Below are 18,097 nucleotides of genomic sequence, written 5' to 3'. Positions count from 1 at the left end.
CCCCGTATATACCGCCGCGTGCTCCCCCCCGTATATACCGCCGCGTGCTCCCCCCCGTATATACCGCCGCGTGCTCCCCCCCGTATATACCGCCGCGTGCTCCCCCCCGTATATACCGCCGCGTGCTTCCCCCCCCGTATATACCGCCGCGTGCTTCCCCCCCCGTATATACCGCCGCGTGCTCCCCCCCCGTATATACCGCCGCGTGCTCCCCCCCCGTATATACCGCCGCGTGCTCCCCCCCCGTATATACCGCCGCGTGCTCCCCCCCGTATATACCGCCGCGTGCTCCCCCCCCGTATATACCGCCGCGTGCTCCCCCCCGTATATACCGCCGCGTGCTCCCCCCCGTATATACCGCCGCGTGCTCCCCCCCGTATATACCGCCGCGTGCTCCCCCCCCGTATATACCGCCGCGTGCTCCCCCCCCGTATATACCGCCGCGTGCTCCCCCCCGTATATACCGCCGCGTGCTCCCCCCCGTATATACCGCCGCGTGCTCCCCCCCGTATATACCGCCGCGTGCTCCCCCCCCCCGTATATACCGCCGCGTGCTCCCCCCCCCCGTATATACCGCCGCGTGCTCCCCCCCGTATATACCGCCGCGTGCTCCCCCCCGTATATACCGCCGCGTGCTCCCCCCCGTATATACCGCCGCGTGCTCCCCCCCGTATATACCGCCGCGTGCTCCCCCCCCGTATATACCGCCGCGTGCTCCCCCCCCCGTATATACCGCTGCGTGCTCCCCCCCCCCCCCCCCCGTATATTCTCCTGGTCCCAGTTCTATGTTGGTCATTCACTAGTTCCCCCCGCGTGGTTCTGGGATTTTTGCTCACCGTTCTTGTGATCATTCTGACCCCACGGGGTGGGATTTTGCGTGGAGCCCCAGATGGAGGGAGATTATCAGTGGTCTTGTATGTCTCCGGTTTTCTTATTATTGCTCCCACTGTTGATTTCATCGCACCATACTGCTTGCCTATCGCAGAGTCAGTCTTCAGAGAATAATCTCTACAGGTTCCCTTCTAGGAGCAGGAAACCAACTGAGGAGCGAGGGGGGCCGCCCTTTTATCGCTCTGTAGGTTTCCTGCACCTAGGGGCCGATCCCCTCTCTCAGTGGGTGCTGTCATGGCGAAAAGATGAGAGCGGCCTGTAACTGACATCATAGGCAGACCACAACTACAAGTCACAATGAGGAAACAAATCCAGGAAATCACCGCGTCTGATTTGGAAGATTTATTTTGCAAATTATGGTGGAAAATAAGTATTTGGTCACCTAAAAACATGCAAGGTTCCTGGCTCTTACAGACCTGTAACTTCTTCTTTAAGAGGCTCCTCTGTCCTCCACTCATTACCTGTAGTAATGGCTCCTGTTTGACCTGGTTGTCAGTATAAAAGACACCTGTCCACAACCTCAGTCACACTCCAAACTCCACTATGGTGAAGACCAAAGAGCTATCAAAGGACACCAGGAACAAAACTGTAGCCCTGCACCAGGCTGGGAAGATTTATCTAAGAGGAGTCCTGGCCTGGATTGCTGCCTGTGTGGTTTCTGATAGGGCTCCAGTGTCAGGATCGGAGGAATGATCCTTCTGGCTCCCCCCTCCTCTGAATAGAATGCTCCTGGACTCATTTTTAGTAAGTGCTGCCGGAGGATTTAGATCCAAGGGGAACGGTTTCTGCCGGTGGCAGCGCGGTCACCGGAGCGTGGATGGAGGTAAGGGGTACAAGCCCTACCTGAAAAGCCACGTGGAGGTCCGGTCCGGCTGTGCGCCGCTGTTGAGGAGTTGCGGCGGTGAGTGGGCTGCGGGCTCTCATGCGCGGTCGCCAGAACGCCTCGGAAGTGATCAGGTATACTTCCGGGGCTATGTGGGGAATGCGGTGATGCAAATCACAGTGGCCGCAATTTCGGAGGCTGGCGGCGGCTGAAAGCGGGACCCGGAAGTGAGAACGCCTCCGGATGCATGGTAAAAAAAAAAAAAAGAGTAGATGGTGATGTCCTGCCTCTAATGGCCAGTGCTATAGAAGCACAAGGTGGTGGATGTACGTGTGTGCTGCAGTGTCATCTAATGACCGTGTTTCGCGCCCACTGGAGGAGCTAATGTTGCCTACCCGCGACAATAGCAAGAAAGATGGAAGTGGACACTCTAAACAGAGTGATTCCATGGATAAGGCGGGGAAAGAGAAGAAGTCGGCTCGTTCCACACCCCAGCCTAAGGCTGCCGTCACACTCGCAGTATTTGGTCAGTATTTTACATCAGTATTTGTAGCCAAAACCAGGAGTGGGTGATAAATACAGAAGTGGTGCAGATGTTTCTATTATATTTTTCCTCTATTTGTTCCACTCCTGGTTTTGGCTACAAATACTGATGTAAAATACTGACCAAATACTGCTAAGGCTACTTTCACACTTCCGTCGGTACGGGGCCGTCGCCATGCGTCGGCCCGATGTACCGACGGACGTTGTGAAATAAATGAACAACGGGGGCAGCGGATGCAGTTTTTCAACGCATCCGCTGCTCCATTGTAATGTCCGGGGAGGAGGGGGCGGAGTTCCGGCCATGCATGCGCGGTCGGAAATGGCGGACACGTCGCACAAAGCGGACACGTCGCACAAAAAAACGTTACATGTAACTTTTTTTGTGCCGGCAGTCCGCCAAAACATGACGCATTTGTCGCACGCGATGTGTTGCCATACGTCGCAATGCCTCGCTAATGCAAGTCAATGGGGAAAAACGCATCCTGCGGGCAAATTTGCAGGATGCGTTTTTTCTCCAAAACGAAGCATTGCGACGGCCGTCACACAACGTTAGTGTGAAAGTAGCCTAATGTGACGACAGCCTTAGCCGTCATCCTTGCAGCCGGTATTTTTTGCTGAAAAATTACCTGGGTGAGGGATCAGTCACGTCTAAGCCGATGGTCGCCTATCTCTGTTTATATGTCCATAGGCTAAAGGAACGGAAAGTCCAAGCACACGCAGAGTGCCGTATGTTCGGAACCCCTTCCACACACCTCAAGAGGTTATGCCAATTTTGTATTAGCCATGCAGGAGGAGGGTTCAGTAAGAACTGAGGACATACGACTAATAAATTGGGAGCAACTACAGTCCCTGGGGGGGTTCTGGTAGTAGGATAGGGAGAAAGTCCAGCAGCAAAATGACATCTCCCAGAGCAGAATCTTCTTCCGAGAGAGGTGAATTTAATTCAGATGCTTCCCAGAGGTCTGTGTCCTCGGAAGATGAGGATCATGTATGTTTTCCGACTGACAGTGTTAACAACTTAACCCATCGTGTCTCTTACCGACTTGACTATCAGAAGCTAAAGAACACCCAAACTCCTCAAGAAGTCATGTTCGCAGGGCTCTCCCAGCGGAAAGGACGGGTTTTTCCTGTGATCCAGACAATTAAGGATCTTGTGGGAAAAACAAGGGCAAAGAGGTTTTATGCCCGCGGCATCGAAGAGACGGTACCCGTTTGATGATGAGGACCTGGCCTCCTGGTTGAAAGCACCCAAGGTTGATGCGGCAGTTGCTTCTACCTCACGTCGGTCCTCCTTACCGGTGGAAGATGCAGGTACTTTGTCTGATCCAGTGGATGGTAAATCAGACGCACTTCTAAAGAGATCCTGGGAGTCCTGCACAGCAGCAATTTCGGCCTCATGTTCGGGAAAATCTATGGTTGTCTGGCTGGATCAGCTGGAACAAAATATAAAAAACGGCATGTCTAGGGATAAGTTACGTTCCTCCATTCCTTTAATTAAAGGGGCAGCGGCCTTTGTCAGACGCTTCTATTGACTCTCTCCGTCTAGCAGCCAGGACGGCGGGTTTAACCAATACAGCCCACAGAGCATTATGGGTAAAAAGTTGGAAAGGTAACGCCCAAACCAGATTCAAACCCCGCACCATACCTGCTCAGGGTGAGTACCTGTTTGGGGCAGTATTAGATGACATCCTGACTAAAGCAGGAGAGAGGGGAAAAAAGGGCTATAAAGACCGCTGGAATAATAAAGATTCCAGGCAGAAGGGGAACCTCTTTAACAGACTTCCCTTCAAGCTGGCATATAGATTCTGCTAGTTCTGCTCTACCGGTGGGGGGCAGATTACTTCATTTCTGCCATCAATGGAGGGCAATAAGTTAACCCCTGGGCCAGACTGCAGAGACCCGTGTGTCGTAACCAGTGCCTTCCCCCGTCCCACCACTCCGTAATAAAAGATACCAACAAACCTGGATGGGTTGAACAGGTCGGTCACAGTTTATTATTTGCAAAGTAGAGAAGGGCAATTACACTTCGCGACGGACTCATTGCTGAAGGCCCCAGCCGACGACCGCTGGGCCAGCAAGCCGATGAACGGTTACGAACCTTTGCCCCCCTCTACCTACCGCCACGGAGGATCATGTGTATGACCTACACAGGACTCCGACCCCCACACAACATCATTAGAGCCTGTTCAACCCCATCCTGCAAACCCGTCAAGAATATGTCGAGCCCAACGTCCGTGAGGTGGACGTCGTCCGGTCTTAGTAAAGCTAAATTGTTCCCTTCTAACTCTTGGTGTCGAACCACAATGCCGCAATTTTCTCTCGCAAACTTCAACATCTTTGTGTTAATCCTTTTTCTTGAGTTTTCGATGGCTTTCACATCCTTGGCTTCGTGCCAAACCGCTCGAGGAATTATCTCGGACCACACCACCATATCCGGTAATAAACAAACCACTCGATGTCTGTTGACATTACTGTGTACAGCTCGGCCCCTTTCCGCTTGCCCAAATCATTGCCTCCGGCATGTAGCACCAGAACCACCGGCCCCTTGGCCCTCTTTGCGATGTCGACCATCTCCGGGAAGATCTGCCGCCATCGGAGCCCTCTGATGCTTCTCCAGTTGACTTCCAGATTCGGGAAGCCAAAGATGGTTCCACCCGGCCTCAGTTTGGCCCTTTTGCACGCCCAGTAGACAAAAAAAAAATGCCCCACTACCCAAACCGCGGGCCTACAGCTGCCTGTAAGAGACAAAAAGTGTTAGAGCAGGCCTGGCCTTATGTATCTGGTAAAGCATGCGGATTTCCAGCGGCCCATTCTCTGCACCTCTACTTCCGATACCCCCGCTCTAGCTGCTTCGGTAGCCGCCCCTATTCGGAAGGAATGTGTCCCATATTCTTTTGGAGCCACGCCAACTGCCTCTAGGCACTGTCTAAACATCGCTTGAAAATGATATTTTGTAAGAGGGGACCCGTCGGTGTTTGAAAGAAAAAATCTACCCGAATGTCTTGCTACCGCATAGTGTTTGACTATTTTTACGGGGCATATAGGGCCGCCTGACGCCTTGACCAATACCCATGTCCCCCTCCCGGTGGGGTCGCATTTGGATCTCCGTACTCCAATGCGCAGAGCTTCGCTGCATATGACGAGGTCTTCATTGATTTACCCGCCTACTGATGCTGTTTTTGACTGCGGCACTAATTCGCTGATGCGAAGTGCCCCGAAGAAGGCGATTGCGAATGCTGCAGATATCAGCGTTGCCTCGTATTGTGACTTGCACACTGATGACGATATTGAAATTATGTCGGCCAATAGCCTTAAGGAAACTGGGCGACGGCATTCCTGGCTAGGTTGCAGCCTTCTCCAGCCTTTAACGGCTTGTTTGATGAAAAAAAAAAAAATTTGGTTACGTCCACCCACCCCAGCAGCTGAAAGAAAAAGGCTATTCCCGATAGATGACGTTGCGCTAATGTCCCTGACGCACCTCCCCGCCTGAGCTTTTCTAAGAGTTCTACTAAGACGTCGCATCTCGCCCGGTCGCACCTATCGATTAGTCTTCCTTGCGTTAGCGAGCACCCCTCCTCCCATGCCTTACCGTAAACCTGCCAAGCCACCGGGGTCACTGAAGAGCGGATCAAGGGCATCAGTGATTGGCCACCATGTCCAAGAGGGAAGTAGGACATTGTAGGCCCGACGTTCACGCCCTGGGGAGGAAGAGTTTGAATGCCTGCCAATCGGAAGAAAACAAAGAGTTAACAATTTTATCATCCACAGTCGCCGTAAATCTGGCCCAGCACCAGATGTTGTGCTTCAGGCATAATAGTGCTAGGCGGCGCAACAGCGCGAGTGCTGGCTGAGAAGTGGACATGCTGTTTAGGGCTTTTGCTGTTCTCGGCTGTTTTGTTATAAATGTGATGTTCGTATTTTCCAATTGGGCACCCCATAGCTCGACTGATGTTACTATTGCCAAAATTTCTACCAGTGCTGGGTCACGGCCCCATGCAGCCGTGGTCCATAGTTCAGGCCATTGGCCTTTGCACCACTGGTCCTTGTAGATTACCGCAAAACCATCTGTAATATTTCCACCAACCACTTGGCCTAAATCTTTGCTTGGCGTCTCCTGCGCCATAACGCATGTATGCCCATTGTAGGACTCTAGGAATGTCCTCCAGACCAGCAAGTCTGCCTTCAGGGAGCGGTTTAGTCTAATTCTGTGGCTCGGCTGGGCTATGCCCTTGGTTGCTAGTGATAGTCGGCGTGAAAAAGCTCTGCCCGCCAGCATTGCACGACAGGCAAAGTTGAGCAATCCTAGCAGGGACTGCATCTGCTGTAGGGTGATTTTTTTTTTTTTTTGCTTCGTGGCAACTTTTAACCATTTGCAAAGTTTTTTGCAGTTTATCAGCTGGTAGTCGAAACACCATTGCATTGGTGTATATTTTAATACCGAGAAAAGGCAGAACGTTACAAGGGCCGACTGTTTTATCCGGTGAGAGTGGTACTCCGAATTTCCAAGCTAAAAACTTAAACTTTGGAGAAGGAGCAGAGTCTGGAGTCCCCGGGACCGACGACCAAAAATTGTCGAAGGTAGTGAATCGTTGAATTGCTTGATTAATTGACTATTGCTATACTTTGGTTAAAAATGTCAAGCCCATTAATAATCTCATTTTCTCGTCCTCTGAGCTCTTCCCCAGGGACCTATATTCACTGACCGATTTGGGAACCCATATTTCGCCACCCCCTAAGTCCCCTCAGGGCCCTTGTTCCGCTGCCTGATGAACCAGGACCATTGAATACGCCAGAATGAAAACACTCACCATTAGTTGTTTTTTTGGGAGAGTGACTCCATGTTGATGGAGGAACTACAGCCCCAGTGTATCATCATTGTAATAACAGCCTCGCTCAGCATTGATTCATTATTGATTTCACACCGCATACCATTGTGAGTCACAAGAGGAGTGACGTCCGATGATGGAGGTACTCCGACTCCTGTGTCGCTAGTTCTCAGTATCTACTTACTTCTGCGTTGATTCCAGTAACTACGCCATTAATTCATTGTTGATTTTACACCGCACATCATTGTGTATCGCAAGAGGAGTGACATTTACACCTTGCAGGAGGAGTGACATCCCATGAAGGAGGAACTCCGACTCCTGTGTAGCTCGTTTGTATCCATTATTGATTTTACGCCTCGCAGGAGGCCACTACTGATCGGCACGGGGGTTTTGACCTGCTCCGTGTCCGACCTGGGCCAGTTCACCCCTCATTGGGACAAACTGGTAGCTCTGAAATCCCCCAGGGTCACCATATTGATGCCGAACTAAGCGCAGACACCCGATCGACATAGCACAGGGCAGTCCAGGACTCCTGGACTCAAAGCAATCCACAAGCCTCAGCCTCCCTGGTAGGTGGGATTAAGGCGCGCCACCACACCTGGCTGACTCTGTATCGTTGAGGCCTTTATAATGGATACTAGCTCGCTTTCCCTACATTTTGTATTGTAGAGCGCTCACCGAAATCAAGGAACTCGTCGCTGTCAGATGCAGGCAGTGTCTCCGGACGGAGGTACTCTGGCTCCTGCCGTGGCGCTGTCTTGGTGCTGGCCGCCCGCCCGGGAAGATGAAGATGGCAGGCCAGCGGCCAGCGCCGTGGCACGGGGATGTTGGCTGCCGCATTGCGTCAGGTGCCGAGCGTCCCCTGGAGAGGGAGGTGCTCCGGCATCTATTGTGGCAGAGTGTCTCCAGACGGAGGTACTCTGGCTCCCGCCGTGGCGCTGTTCTGGTGCTGACCGCCCGCCCGGAAGGATGAAGATGGCAGGCCAGCGCTGTGGCACGGGGATGTTGTCCGCCGCGTTGCGTCTGGTGCCGAGCGTCCCCCGGAGAGTGAGGTGCTCCGGCTTCTATTGTCTCAATGGTTCGGTGCTGGCTGGTGGACCGGGGAGGTATGTATGGTATGTCTCCCTGTGTGTCAGCCAAGGACGGAGCACGTGACGGATGACGGATGACATCTGCCGTGTGCTCGAGGATGAGAGGCTATTGGGGCTCTGATCTCTGCCTGGTCGGTAACAGGGGGTATCAATGTCTGCTCCCACCGGGTACCCACTCTGGGTGTCCGGTGAGACTGCCTTCTTTCGGCATGCAACCGGTACCCCCTGATGTGTCTGAACCGTCGGTTGCGGATGGTGAGCGCCATCTGGAGGAGCGGGATCTATGGTGGCTCCTGTGTGAGTGGTGTCGGCGAGTGGAGTGGGAATGCCGACAGCTAAAGGGACAGTGAGGACTGTGGCGGGACTCTACTGATGAGAGTGAGGACGATCTGCGGCATATATGCCTGTGATTGCCCTGTCTAGGGGTTGCGTTGGGTGCATTTCACTCAGGAGTAGGGGGGACGTTACTTTGGCTATGGGGCGTGAGTGGCGGTGCAGGGCGTAGAGCCGGGGAAGGCGCGGAGACTGTTAGGCTAGCACCGCAGGGTGGGCCCACAATGGCGGGGGCTGATGGGAAACTGTCTGCGATTAGCGTTTGGGATCATGGGGGTGTTGGTGGCTCATAATTTATTGCAGCTGTGTTAGTGTTTGGTGCAACTGTGCGTGCTTGGTGGGTACGTTCCTGGCCGCGGAGCGTGCTGGCTGGTCCGATTAGACCAGTCATCACGCTCCGCGGCCGTGTTCGTGGCTCTGGCCCCCGACCGCCCGCCCCCCGCACAGGCAACACTGATGTGCCTGCCGGGGGACATGGCAGGCCAGGAGTGGGCGGTTGTGAGCCATATGGTACTATAATCGCTATTATGGCCATGTATGGGAGGGAAGAGGTTAAAGAAATTTATTTGTTTCTGTTTGGACAGGCGTTGGGGTGTTAGTGGTGCATTAATGATAGGTGCAATAACAGGCGTACTATTGCTGCTGGAGAGCGTGCAGACCGGTCGCGCAGGACCGTCCAACGCGCTCTGCAGCAGCCTTGTGAGACCTAAGTCCTGTCTCAGCTTCCCCCCCCATGCAGGCAGCATGGATGCGCCTGCAGAAGGGACGGTGTGGACTGTGACAGGGCTAATAAAGTTAGTGGTGATTGGTGCAGTGACATTGGAGTATGACTGGAGGTGTAGAGCAGAGGTCCCCAACTCCAGTCCTCAAGGCCCACCAACAGGTCATGTTTTCAGGATTTCCTTAGTCTTGCCCAGGTAATAATTGCATCCTGAAAACATGACCTGTTGGTGGGCCTTGAGGACTGGAGTTGGGGACCTCTGCTGTAGAGCGCGCTCATCGGTCGGGTAGCACCGACCAGCTCCGCAGCTGTATACAGCGTCCTGTGCCCCGTCCCCCCCGCAGGCCAGGCAGTGCAGTTATGCCTGCATGAGGAACGGCGCTGGGACGGCACGGGAATTTAAGGGTGTGGGCGGAGCCTCACGATGACGCTGCCGGAGTGGGCGGGGCCTCGCGATGACGCTGCCGAAGTGGGCGGGAACGCGTCGCAGAGTAGGCCCAAGCCGGGGCCTAAATTTGAGTGTTGCCTACCCGGAGCCATTGCGTGGACCACCTGCCCCCCCACACCAACCCCCCCCCCCCCCCACACACACACACACACACACCCAGAGCAGCGGATGATGACGAGGGGCGACGTGCAGCCCGGGCGAGGAGCTGGGCAAGAGTCAGGTGGGTCAGTGTGTGAGATCACAGAGGGGAGGAGGCGCGGGGTCCCGGGAACACCAGACATCCAGGTGTAGGGCAGGCCGCATCAAGGGCACAGCTCAGGACGTCAGGGGCCATGGGTGATTTCGGCCATTGGTGCCCCGGGGGAAAAAGGCCGGCAGACGCCCGTATGGTAGGGGTCAGGAGAGGGCGCGTAGGACCGGCATCTGCGGTGGATGGGGGCGATCCCCTGGGCAGGGGAGGGGGGATTGGCAGCCATGGGGCGGCAGGAGAGGACGAGGCCCCAGGAGAGAGTGTCTGCGATGATGGAGCCCTGGGGGACGACGGGGAGGCTAGGGGGTGAGGAGAGGGCACAGGAGGGTGAGCACCCAGGCCAGAAATAAGGGATCGCAGCCATTGCTCACCTTCCTGTGCAGCTCCCCGCTGCATGATCTCGATCATAGGGTCAGCCATCGTCGTCAGGGGATCAGGGACACAACAGCTTCCAAGGGTCAGCCGGGGAGAAAGAGGGAGAACCTGGCCCCGTCACTAGCATTTAACCCCTGAGGGTGTGGCCAGACTCCCCTCTTCTCCCCGGTTGGTCCGCTGGGCGTCCCAATCATGACCTCACCTGGGGAAGTAGTGGGAGGGGGGAATTGGGCACTGCACAGATTTCCCCTCTAGCTATCCCTTAAGGGCTCAGCAGTCAGAGGCACGTTCCTTATACAGTGCCGTGCCTACCATTAACATCGTAACATCTGACTTAAAGGGAACCTGTCACCCCGTTTTTTGAGATTGAGATATAAATACTGTTAAATAGGGCCTGTGCTGTGCGTTACTATAGTGTATGTAGTGTACCTTGATTCCCCATGTATGTTGAGAAATACATTACCAAAGTCGCCGTTTTCGCCTGTCAATCAGGCTGGTCAGGTCGGGTGGGCGTGTTCACAGCGTGTTGCATCTCGGCTTTGGGAAAATGGCCGCCGCGATCTCTTCTGCGCTCGCGCGGCATCCCGCGGCCATTTTCCTGAAGCCCCGTGCAGCAGAGCACTACATCTGCGCACGCGCGGCCCCAGGAAGATGGCCGCCCCCACCGATGAAAGGGATGACAGCGCAGATCGCGCGCTGTGTCTTCACGTGGGCGCAGGGAATCCAACACCGCGGAGACACCATCACGTGTTTCTCGACGCAAGCAGTGAATAGCCAGGCCTTTCCCCGGGAAGGAACAACCACGGGAAGGGATGGGGGCAGTGTTCTGGAATCACTGCGTTGAGAAACACGTGGTGGTGTCTCCGCGGTGTAGGATATTTTGGTCTCCCCGAGGCCAATCATCTGTGCCTTTATAGCCTTTTTACTAGGCACTGCTCCTAATAGCCAGATTCCTACTCCACACTGATGAGGGGCAAAAAACCTGAAACAGCTGTCTGTGGATGGATACTATGCTTGGCATAGGTGGATTTCCTTCATAGGATGCTGCCCTTCCCGTGGTTGTTCCTTCCCGGGGAAAGGCCTGGCTATTCACTGCTTGCGTCGAGAAACATGTGATGGTGTCTCCGCAGCTTCTTTACATGCATCTGCATATTTCCCATAAGGGATGGGGGCAGTGTTCTGGAATCACTGCGTTGAGAAACACGTGATGGTGTCTCCGCGGTGTTGGATGGTTTGGTCTCCCCGAGGCCAATCATCTGTGCCTTTATATGACATCAGATGTAGTCCAATCCCTTATGGTAGTTAAACATGGTTAATCTCTCGGGAGGGGTTCCTTGGGTTGTTGTCCCTTCAAACATAATTACCACAGACGCAAATCCCTTTGGGTGGGGGGCACATTTCAGGGACAAAATAGTCCAGGGTCGGTGGTCTAGGGCTGAGAGTGATGACTCTTCAAATGTGAGAGAGTTAAAGGCTATATATCATGCCATATTTAACTTTCTTCCGCAGCTACAAGGATCCCACACAAGAATTCAGTCCGACAACACCACGTCAGTAGCTTATCTAAGCCATCAAGGAGGTACGCGGTCAGACACTCTCATGTCCATTACAGCAGACATTCTGGATCTAGCCAAGAAACACCTCTTGTCCCTATCAACCATACATGTCAGAGGCATAGACAACTCCAGAGCAGATTTTCTCAGCCACCACACCCTGCACCAGGGGGAATGGGTGCTCAACAGGCAAATTTTCAGAATAACTGCTATGTAGGGGCTACCACAAATAGATTTATTTGCCACGAGAGACAACAGGCAGGTTGTTTGTGCCGGGGGAGGCGGTTGCTCTGCTGTCTGGAGGGGCCCGTTGTTCGTATATAGTAGGGTTGTTGGTGCCGGGGGAGCAGTTGCTCTGCGGTCTGCAGGGGCCCATTGTACGTATATAGTAGGGTTGTAGGTTCCGGCGGGGGCTGTGCGCTCTGCCGTCTGGAGGGGCCCGTTGTACGTATATGGTAGGGTTGTTGGTTCCAGTGGGGGCCGTGCGCTCTGCCGTCTGGAGGGGCCCGTTGTACGTATATGGTAGGGTTGTTGGTTCTGGTGGGGGCCGTGCGCTCTGCCGTCTGGAGGGGCCCGTTGTATGTATATAGTAGGGTTGTTGGTGCCCGGGGAGCGGTTGCTCTGCTGTCTGGAGGGGTCCGTTGTACGTATATAGTAGGGTTGTTGGTGCCGGGGGAGCGGTTGCTCTGCTGTCTGGAGGGGTCCGTTGTACATATATAGTAGGGTTGTTGGTGCCGGGGGAGCGGTTGCTCTGCTGTCTGGAGGGGTCCGTTGTACATATATAGTAGGGTTGTTGCTGCCGGGGGTGTGGTTGCTTTGCCGTCTGGAGGGGCCCGTTGTACGTATATAGTAGGGTGGTTGGTGCCGGGGGAGTGTTTGCTCTGCCATCTGGAGGGGCCCTTTGTATGTGTATATTAGGGTTGTTGGTGCCGGGGGAGTGGTTGCTCTGCCGTCTGGAGGGGCCCATTGTACATATATAGTAGGGTTGTTGCTGCCGGGGGAGTGTTTGCTCTGCCATCTGGAGGGGTCCGTTGTATGTATATAGTGGGGTTGTTGGTGCCGGGGGAGCGGTTGCTCTGCTGTCTGGAGGGGCCCGTTGGACATATATAGTAGGTGTCATGATATGGCATTAAATATCATATAAGTAGTTTCTCTTGCTAGCAGGCTGTGGGCTAAAAAGCCCCCTCCCCCCCTTCCCTTTCACTCAGCAAAGAGCTGCCTTGCCAATGTACTGGGGGGAGTTTTAATGAAGAAAGGAATTTACGATCGCTTTGGAAGGCTCCAACTCTTCTCCAGCTATAACTGGATTAGAAATTTCCAGAATCCATGAAAGTTCTTTGTTCGGTTTTTGTAAGATATTAGGCCAACCATTTAAGTTAAGAACACGAAAATATATATTCTTAATCTCCCTCGGTGGATCTACCCATCACTCTAAACACAGGCTTCTAACTCCATCTGGTAAAGTAAGGATTTCTCTGTAAATATGTATCCCAGATAGGACATATTTGATCTCATTAGAATGCCCACGTTAATCCGAGATGAATGCTGGGTTTCTTATGACTATGACATGTTTTGTAGCGAAGTTATAGAAAATAGACAAATTTAAGGGTGAAGTACTCAGAATATAGAGAGAGGTGGGTCTGGATAAGCCAGCCTTTCTGTGATGTCAAAGGCTGCAGGTTTTAAATTTCTGGCAGGCTCCCAGCAGTCACTTTTTGTCTTTTCCTGGAGAGCCCGGAGCACGTCCAATGAACTGGGACGTATGGGAGCTCCACTAGCCTGGTTGCCTGCAATGCTCTGAGAACATGTGAGTGTTATCTTTTCTCCTGTAATCCCTTTATGTTATAATTACCTTGTACATATTTGCAATTGTCTCATTTGTAACATCTTTGTAAAACATTTTGATAAAGCACTGCCTAAATTTTGTGGGGTATATTATTTAATACTAGTTCTTTCTCCATGCTCTAATAACGTACCCTAAGTCTCCTGAAGGGAATTGCGCTACTGTGTTGGGTTAGCTTCGGACCCCTTTAATCGAAGCTGGTGGCAGCGATAGTGTGCAGGCTTTTGGGTGATGTTGTAGCGACTGCGGCGTTAATAATTATTATTGTTCCTGCCTGAGTGGGAGTAGTTTATCGCGTCGCTGCAGCGTGCCCAATAGCCAGTACATAGCAGGCAGCCTGTCTGGCGACTAATTACCCAGGGTGCAGTACCTAATCTGACGAGAGTAAGGGGGGCGCCAGAGAGCTGCAAGTGTTAAGTGGAACTGTAAGTGGGATATACATAAATCCCTGCAGTTCGTGGTATGTTGAAGAGCAGTGGGATACCTAGAATAAGCCCCTGCTGTAAGCTAGGAGGTCAATAGCCTTGTGTGTGTTGTTTCATCACATTGTTAGCAGTGGAGGGATAACTAAGATAACCCCCCCTGCACATGTGATAGCCGTCTGTTGGCCTAAAGTCACCCTGATCCGTGACGTAGGGGTGACGGTCACGGTGTGAATCGTGACAGTAGGGTTGTTGGTGCCGGGGGAGCGGTTGCTCTGCTGTCTGGAGGGGCCCATTGTACGTATATAGTAGGGTTGTAGGTTCTGGCGGGGGCCGTGCGCTCTACCGTCTGGAGGGGCCCGTTGTACGTATATAGTAGGGTTGTTGGTGCCGGGGGAGCGGTTGCTTTGCTTTCTGGAGGGGAACGTTGTACGTATATAGTAGGGTTGTTGGTGCCGGGGGAGCGGTGTCTCTGCTGTTTGGAGGGGCCCGTTGTACATATATAGTATGGTTGTTGGTTCTGGAGGGGTCTGTTGTACACGTATGCTGTGTACAGTGGGTGGAGGGTTAGGGTGGTCCTTACTTTCCAAAGTTTGTTTTCTTCAGTAGTAATCAGTGCTGCCCTCTGATCCTGCTCCTCCTCCCCCAGATTGCCAGGGCACTACAGCACTGAGGGTGAAAGTCGGAAGCACTGACTCTCTGCATCAGTTCCTGTACTCCATACTCCCTTCACAGGGGTTCTAATGATAAAACATCAGACCTAGCCGCTCGCACTGCAGTATGGCAAACAACCAGAAGCCAGATAGACTTGTGGTTCCTGGTACCTTCAGCACCATCAGCTCCACGCATTGATTTCCACTTGCTTGAGGAAATCTGCCTGTCCAAGGAACAGACCAACCTGGAGTAAGATGTCACGATGAAGAAGATGAAATGCACTTATGGTACCTGTCCGAGGAACTGATCTCTCTATCCTTGTTTGCTGTGTCAAATGACACAAACCGTCTGGTGGTGACAGCACTACAAACACCGGCTCCCATGAAGAAAACTGTCTTCAGCATCAGTTGTGATGAAGAACCTCCGAAAACGTACATGTTCTTTAGCATCACTGGCATGTCATCGGCGTTCCTGTCCAAAGATGTAGATCTATGGTCTGCACATGAAGGCTGCCAAGAAAACAGAGGGATGAGAAATAACCGGGATTTGTAATTGCGATCATAATGGTTAATTTTTACCCAGATGTGTTCTAACGACTGCATATCTTAGTTGGTAGGGACCGGTAAAATGAAAAGCATTTTAAAATATTTGTAGGTTATTTTAGTTTTTTACCCAAATTAAATGATTTCAGAGGGTGACATTGTTTTTGCTTGCGTTAACCCTCTTGGAGGGTGTATCATTCATGGGCAGTGGCTGATGTGTTTCCTTCTCTGTCTTCTTGCAGTATGGAGAAGTATCACGTTTTGGAACTAATCGGAGAAGGGTCTTTTGGCCGAGTGTATAAAGGCAGAAGAAAACACAGTGGAGAGGTGGTATATACTATATATTGTATAGTGATGCTATAAAGCGGGTGAAATAAGTAGTGATTTAGTCAACAAGTTAGTTTCTTAAGTAAATCTGTTTCTAAAGGTGCTATTGACATGAAATTCTCCCCAGAAGTCGGGAACAACCCATCCAATCCTCACAGGTAAAGAAATCACCATCGATGTTCATAAATTATGTCATTATGAAATAACACAGGGAAAAGTATTGAACACATGAAGCAAGAAAAGAGCAAAAACCCTGGAAAGCTCTGACACCAACTGAGAGCTACCGGTAATTAAGCAATCCTGGCACATAGTAACAAATATCAGCTGGGTCACCTGATGTCCTATAAAAAGGTGTCACACAAGAAGCATCTCCTGATGGGTAAAACCATTGCAACCTTATAGTTGTAAAACATCCTGATGGCATTGGTTACAGAAGAATTTCTAAACTACTAAAGTTTCCAGTGAGCGCTGTTGGGCCATAATTTAGAAGTGGAAAGAACATCATTTCGACATAAAGTGGGCACGACCGGGTGCTCCCTGCAAGATTTCAGACAGAGAAGTAAAAAGTATTAGAAGAATTGTCCAACAGCCAAGGACACCTGTGTAGAACTACGGAACACCTGGAATCAGCAGGGACAATTGTTTCACAGAAAACTAATTCACTCAACCTCCATGACCTGTATGAATGTGCACCATGCAACCTCCATGACCTGTATGAATGTGCACCATGCAACCTCCATGACCTGTATGAATGTGCACCATGCAACCTCCATGACCTGTATGAATGTGCACCATGCAACCTCCATGACCTGTATGAATGTGCACCACGCATCCTCCATGACCTGTATGAATGTTCACCACGCAACCTCCATGACCTGTATGAATGTGCACCACGCATCCTCCATGACCTGTATGAATGCTCACCATGCAACCTCCATGACCTGTATGAATGTGCACCATGCAACCTCCATGACCTGTATGAATGTGCACCATGCAACCTCCATGACCTGTATGAATGTGCACCATGCAACCTCCATGACCTGTATGAATGTGCACCACGCATCCTGCATGACCTGTATGAATGTGCACCATGCAACCTCCATGACCTGTATGAATGTGCACCACGCATCCTCCATGACCTGTATGAATGCTCACCATGCAACCTCCATGACCTGTATGAATGTGCACCATGCAACCTCCATGACCTGTATGAATGTGCACCATGCAACCTCCATGACCTGTATGAATGTGCACCACGCATCCTCCATGACCTGTATGAATGCTCACCATGCAACCTCCATGACCTGTATGAATGTGCACCATGCAACCTCCATGACCTGTATGAATGTGCACCATGCAACCTCCATGACCTGTATGAATGTTCACCACGCAACCTCCATGACCTGTATGAATGTGCACCACGCATCCTCCATGACCTGTATGAATGCTCACCATGCAACCTCCATGACCTGTATGAATGTGCACCATGCAACCTCCATGACCTGTATGAATGTGCACCATGCAACCTCCATGACCTGTATGAATGTGCACCATGCAACCTCCATGACCTGTATGAATGTTCACCACGCAACCTCCATGACCTGTATGAATGTGCACCACGCATCCTCCATGACCTGTATGAATGCTCACCATGCAACCTCCATGACCTGTATGAATGTGCACCATGCAACCTCCATGACCTGTATGAATGTTCACCACGCAACCTCCATGACCTGTATGAATGTGCACCACGCATCCTCCATGACCTGTATGAATGCTCACCACGCATCCTCCATGACCTGTATGAATGTGCACCATGCAACCTCCATGACCTGTATGAATGTGCACCATGCATCCTCCATGACCTGTATGAATGTGCACCATGCAACCTCCATGACCTGTATGAATGTTCACCATGCAACCTCCATGACCTGTATGAATGTGCACCACGCATCCTCCATGACCTGTATGAATGTGCACCATGCAACCTCCATGACCTGTATGAATGTGCACCATGCAACCTCCATGACCTATATGAATGTGCACCACGCATCCTCCATGACCTGTATGAATGTGCACCATGAGCTGTGTGAATGCTCACCACGCACCTCCATGACCTGTATGAATGTGCACCATGAGCTGTGTGAATGCTCACCACGCACCTCCATGACCTGTATGAATGTGCACCATGCAACCTCCATGACCTGTATGAATGTGCACCATGCAACCTCCATGACCTGTATGAATGTGCACCATGCAACCTCCATGAGCTGTGTGAATGCTCACCACGCACCTCCATGACCTGTATGAATGTGCACCATGAGCTGTGTGAATGCTCACCACGCACCTCCATGACCTGTATGAATGTGCACCATGAGCTGTGTGAATGCTCACCACGCACCTCCATGACCTGTATGAATGTGCACCATGCAACCTCCATGACCTGTATGAATGT

The 18,097-nt window shown here is 52.0% G+C and overlaps 1 protein-coding gene across 1 annotated transcript in view; it reads left to right on the top strand.

Annotated features, from left to right (window-relative positions):
* Positions 1-18,097, top strand: part of STK36 (serine/threonine kinase 36) — a 112,651-nt gene that overhangs the window by 6,285 nt on the left and 88,269 nt on the right. Inside the window, exon 2 of the mRNA XM_069735263.1 lies at positions 15,558-15,642. Within this exon, the coding sequence (XP_069591364.1) occupies positions 15,559-15,642 (84 nt within the window). The 5' untranslated portion in view covers position 15,558. The remainder of the gene's footprint in view (positions 1-15,557; positions 15,643-18,097) is intronic.

The sequence above is a fragment of the Ranitomeya imitator genome, chromosome 7, assembly GCF_032444005.1.
Source record: "Ranitomeya imitator isolate aRanImi1 chromosome 7, aRanImi1.pri, whole genome shotgun sequence".
In the NCBI taxonomy this organism is placed as follows: domain Eukaryota; kingdom Metazoa; phylum Chordata; class Amphibia; order Anura; family Dendrobatidae; genus Ranitomeya; species Ranitomeya imitator.
Note: the sequence above shows the minus strand (reverse complement) of the source record. Positions and strands in the feature narration are given on the sequence as shown.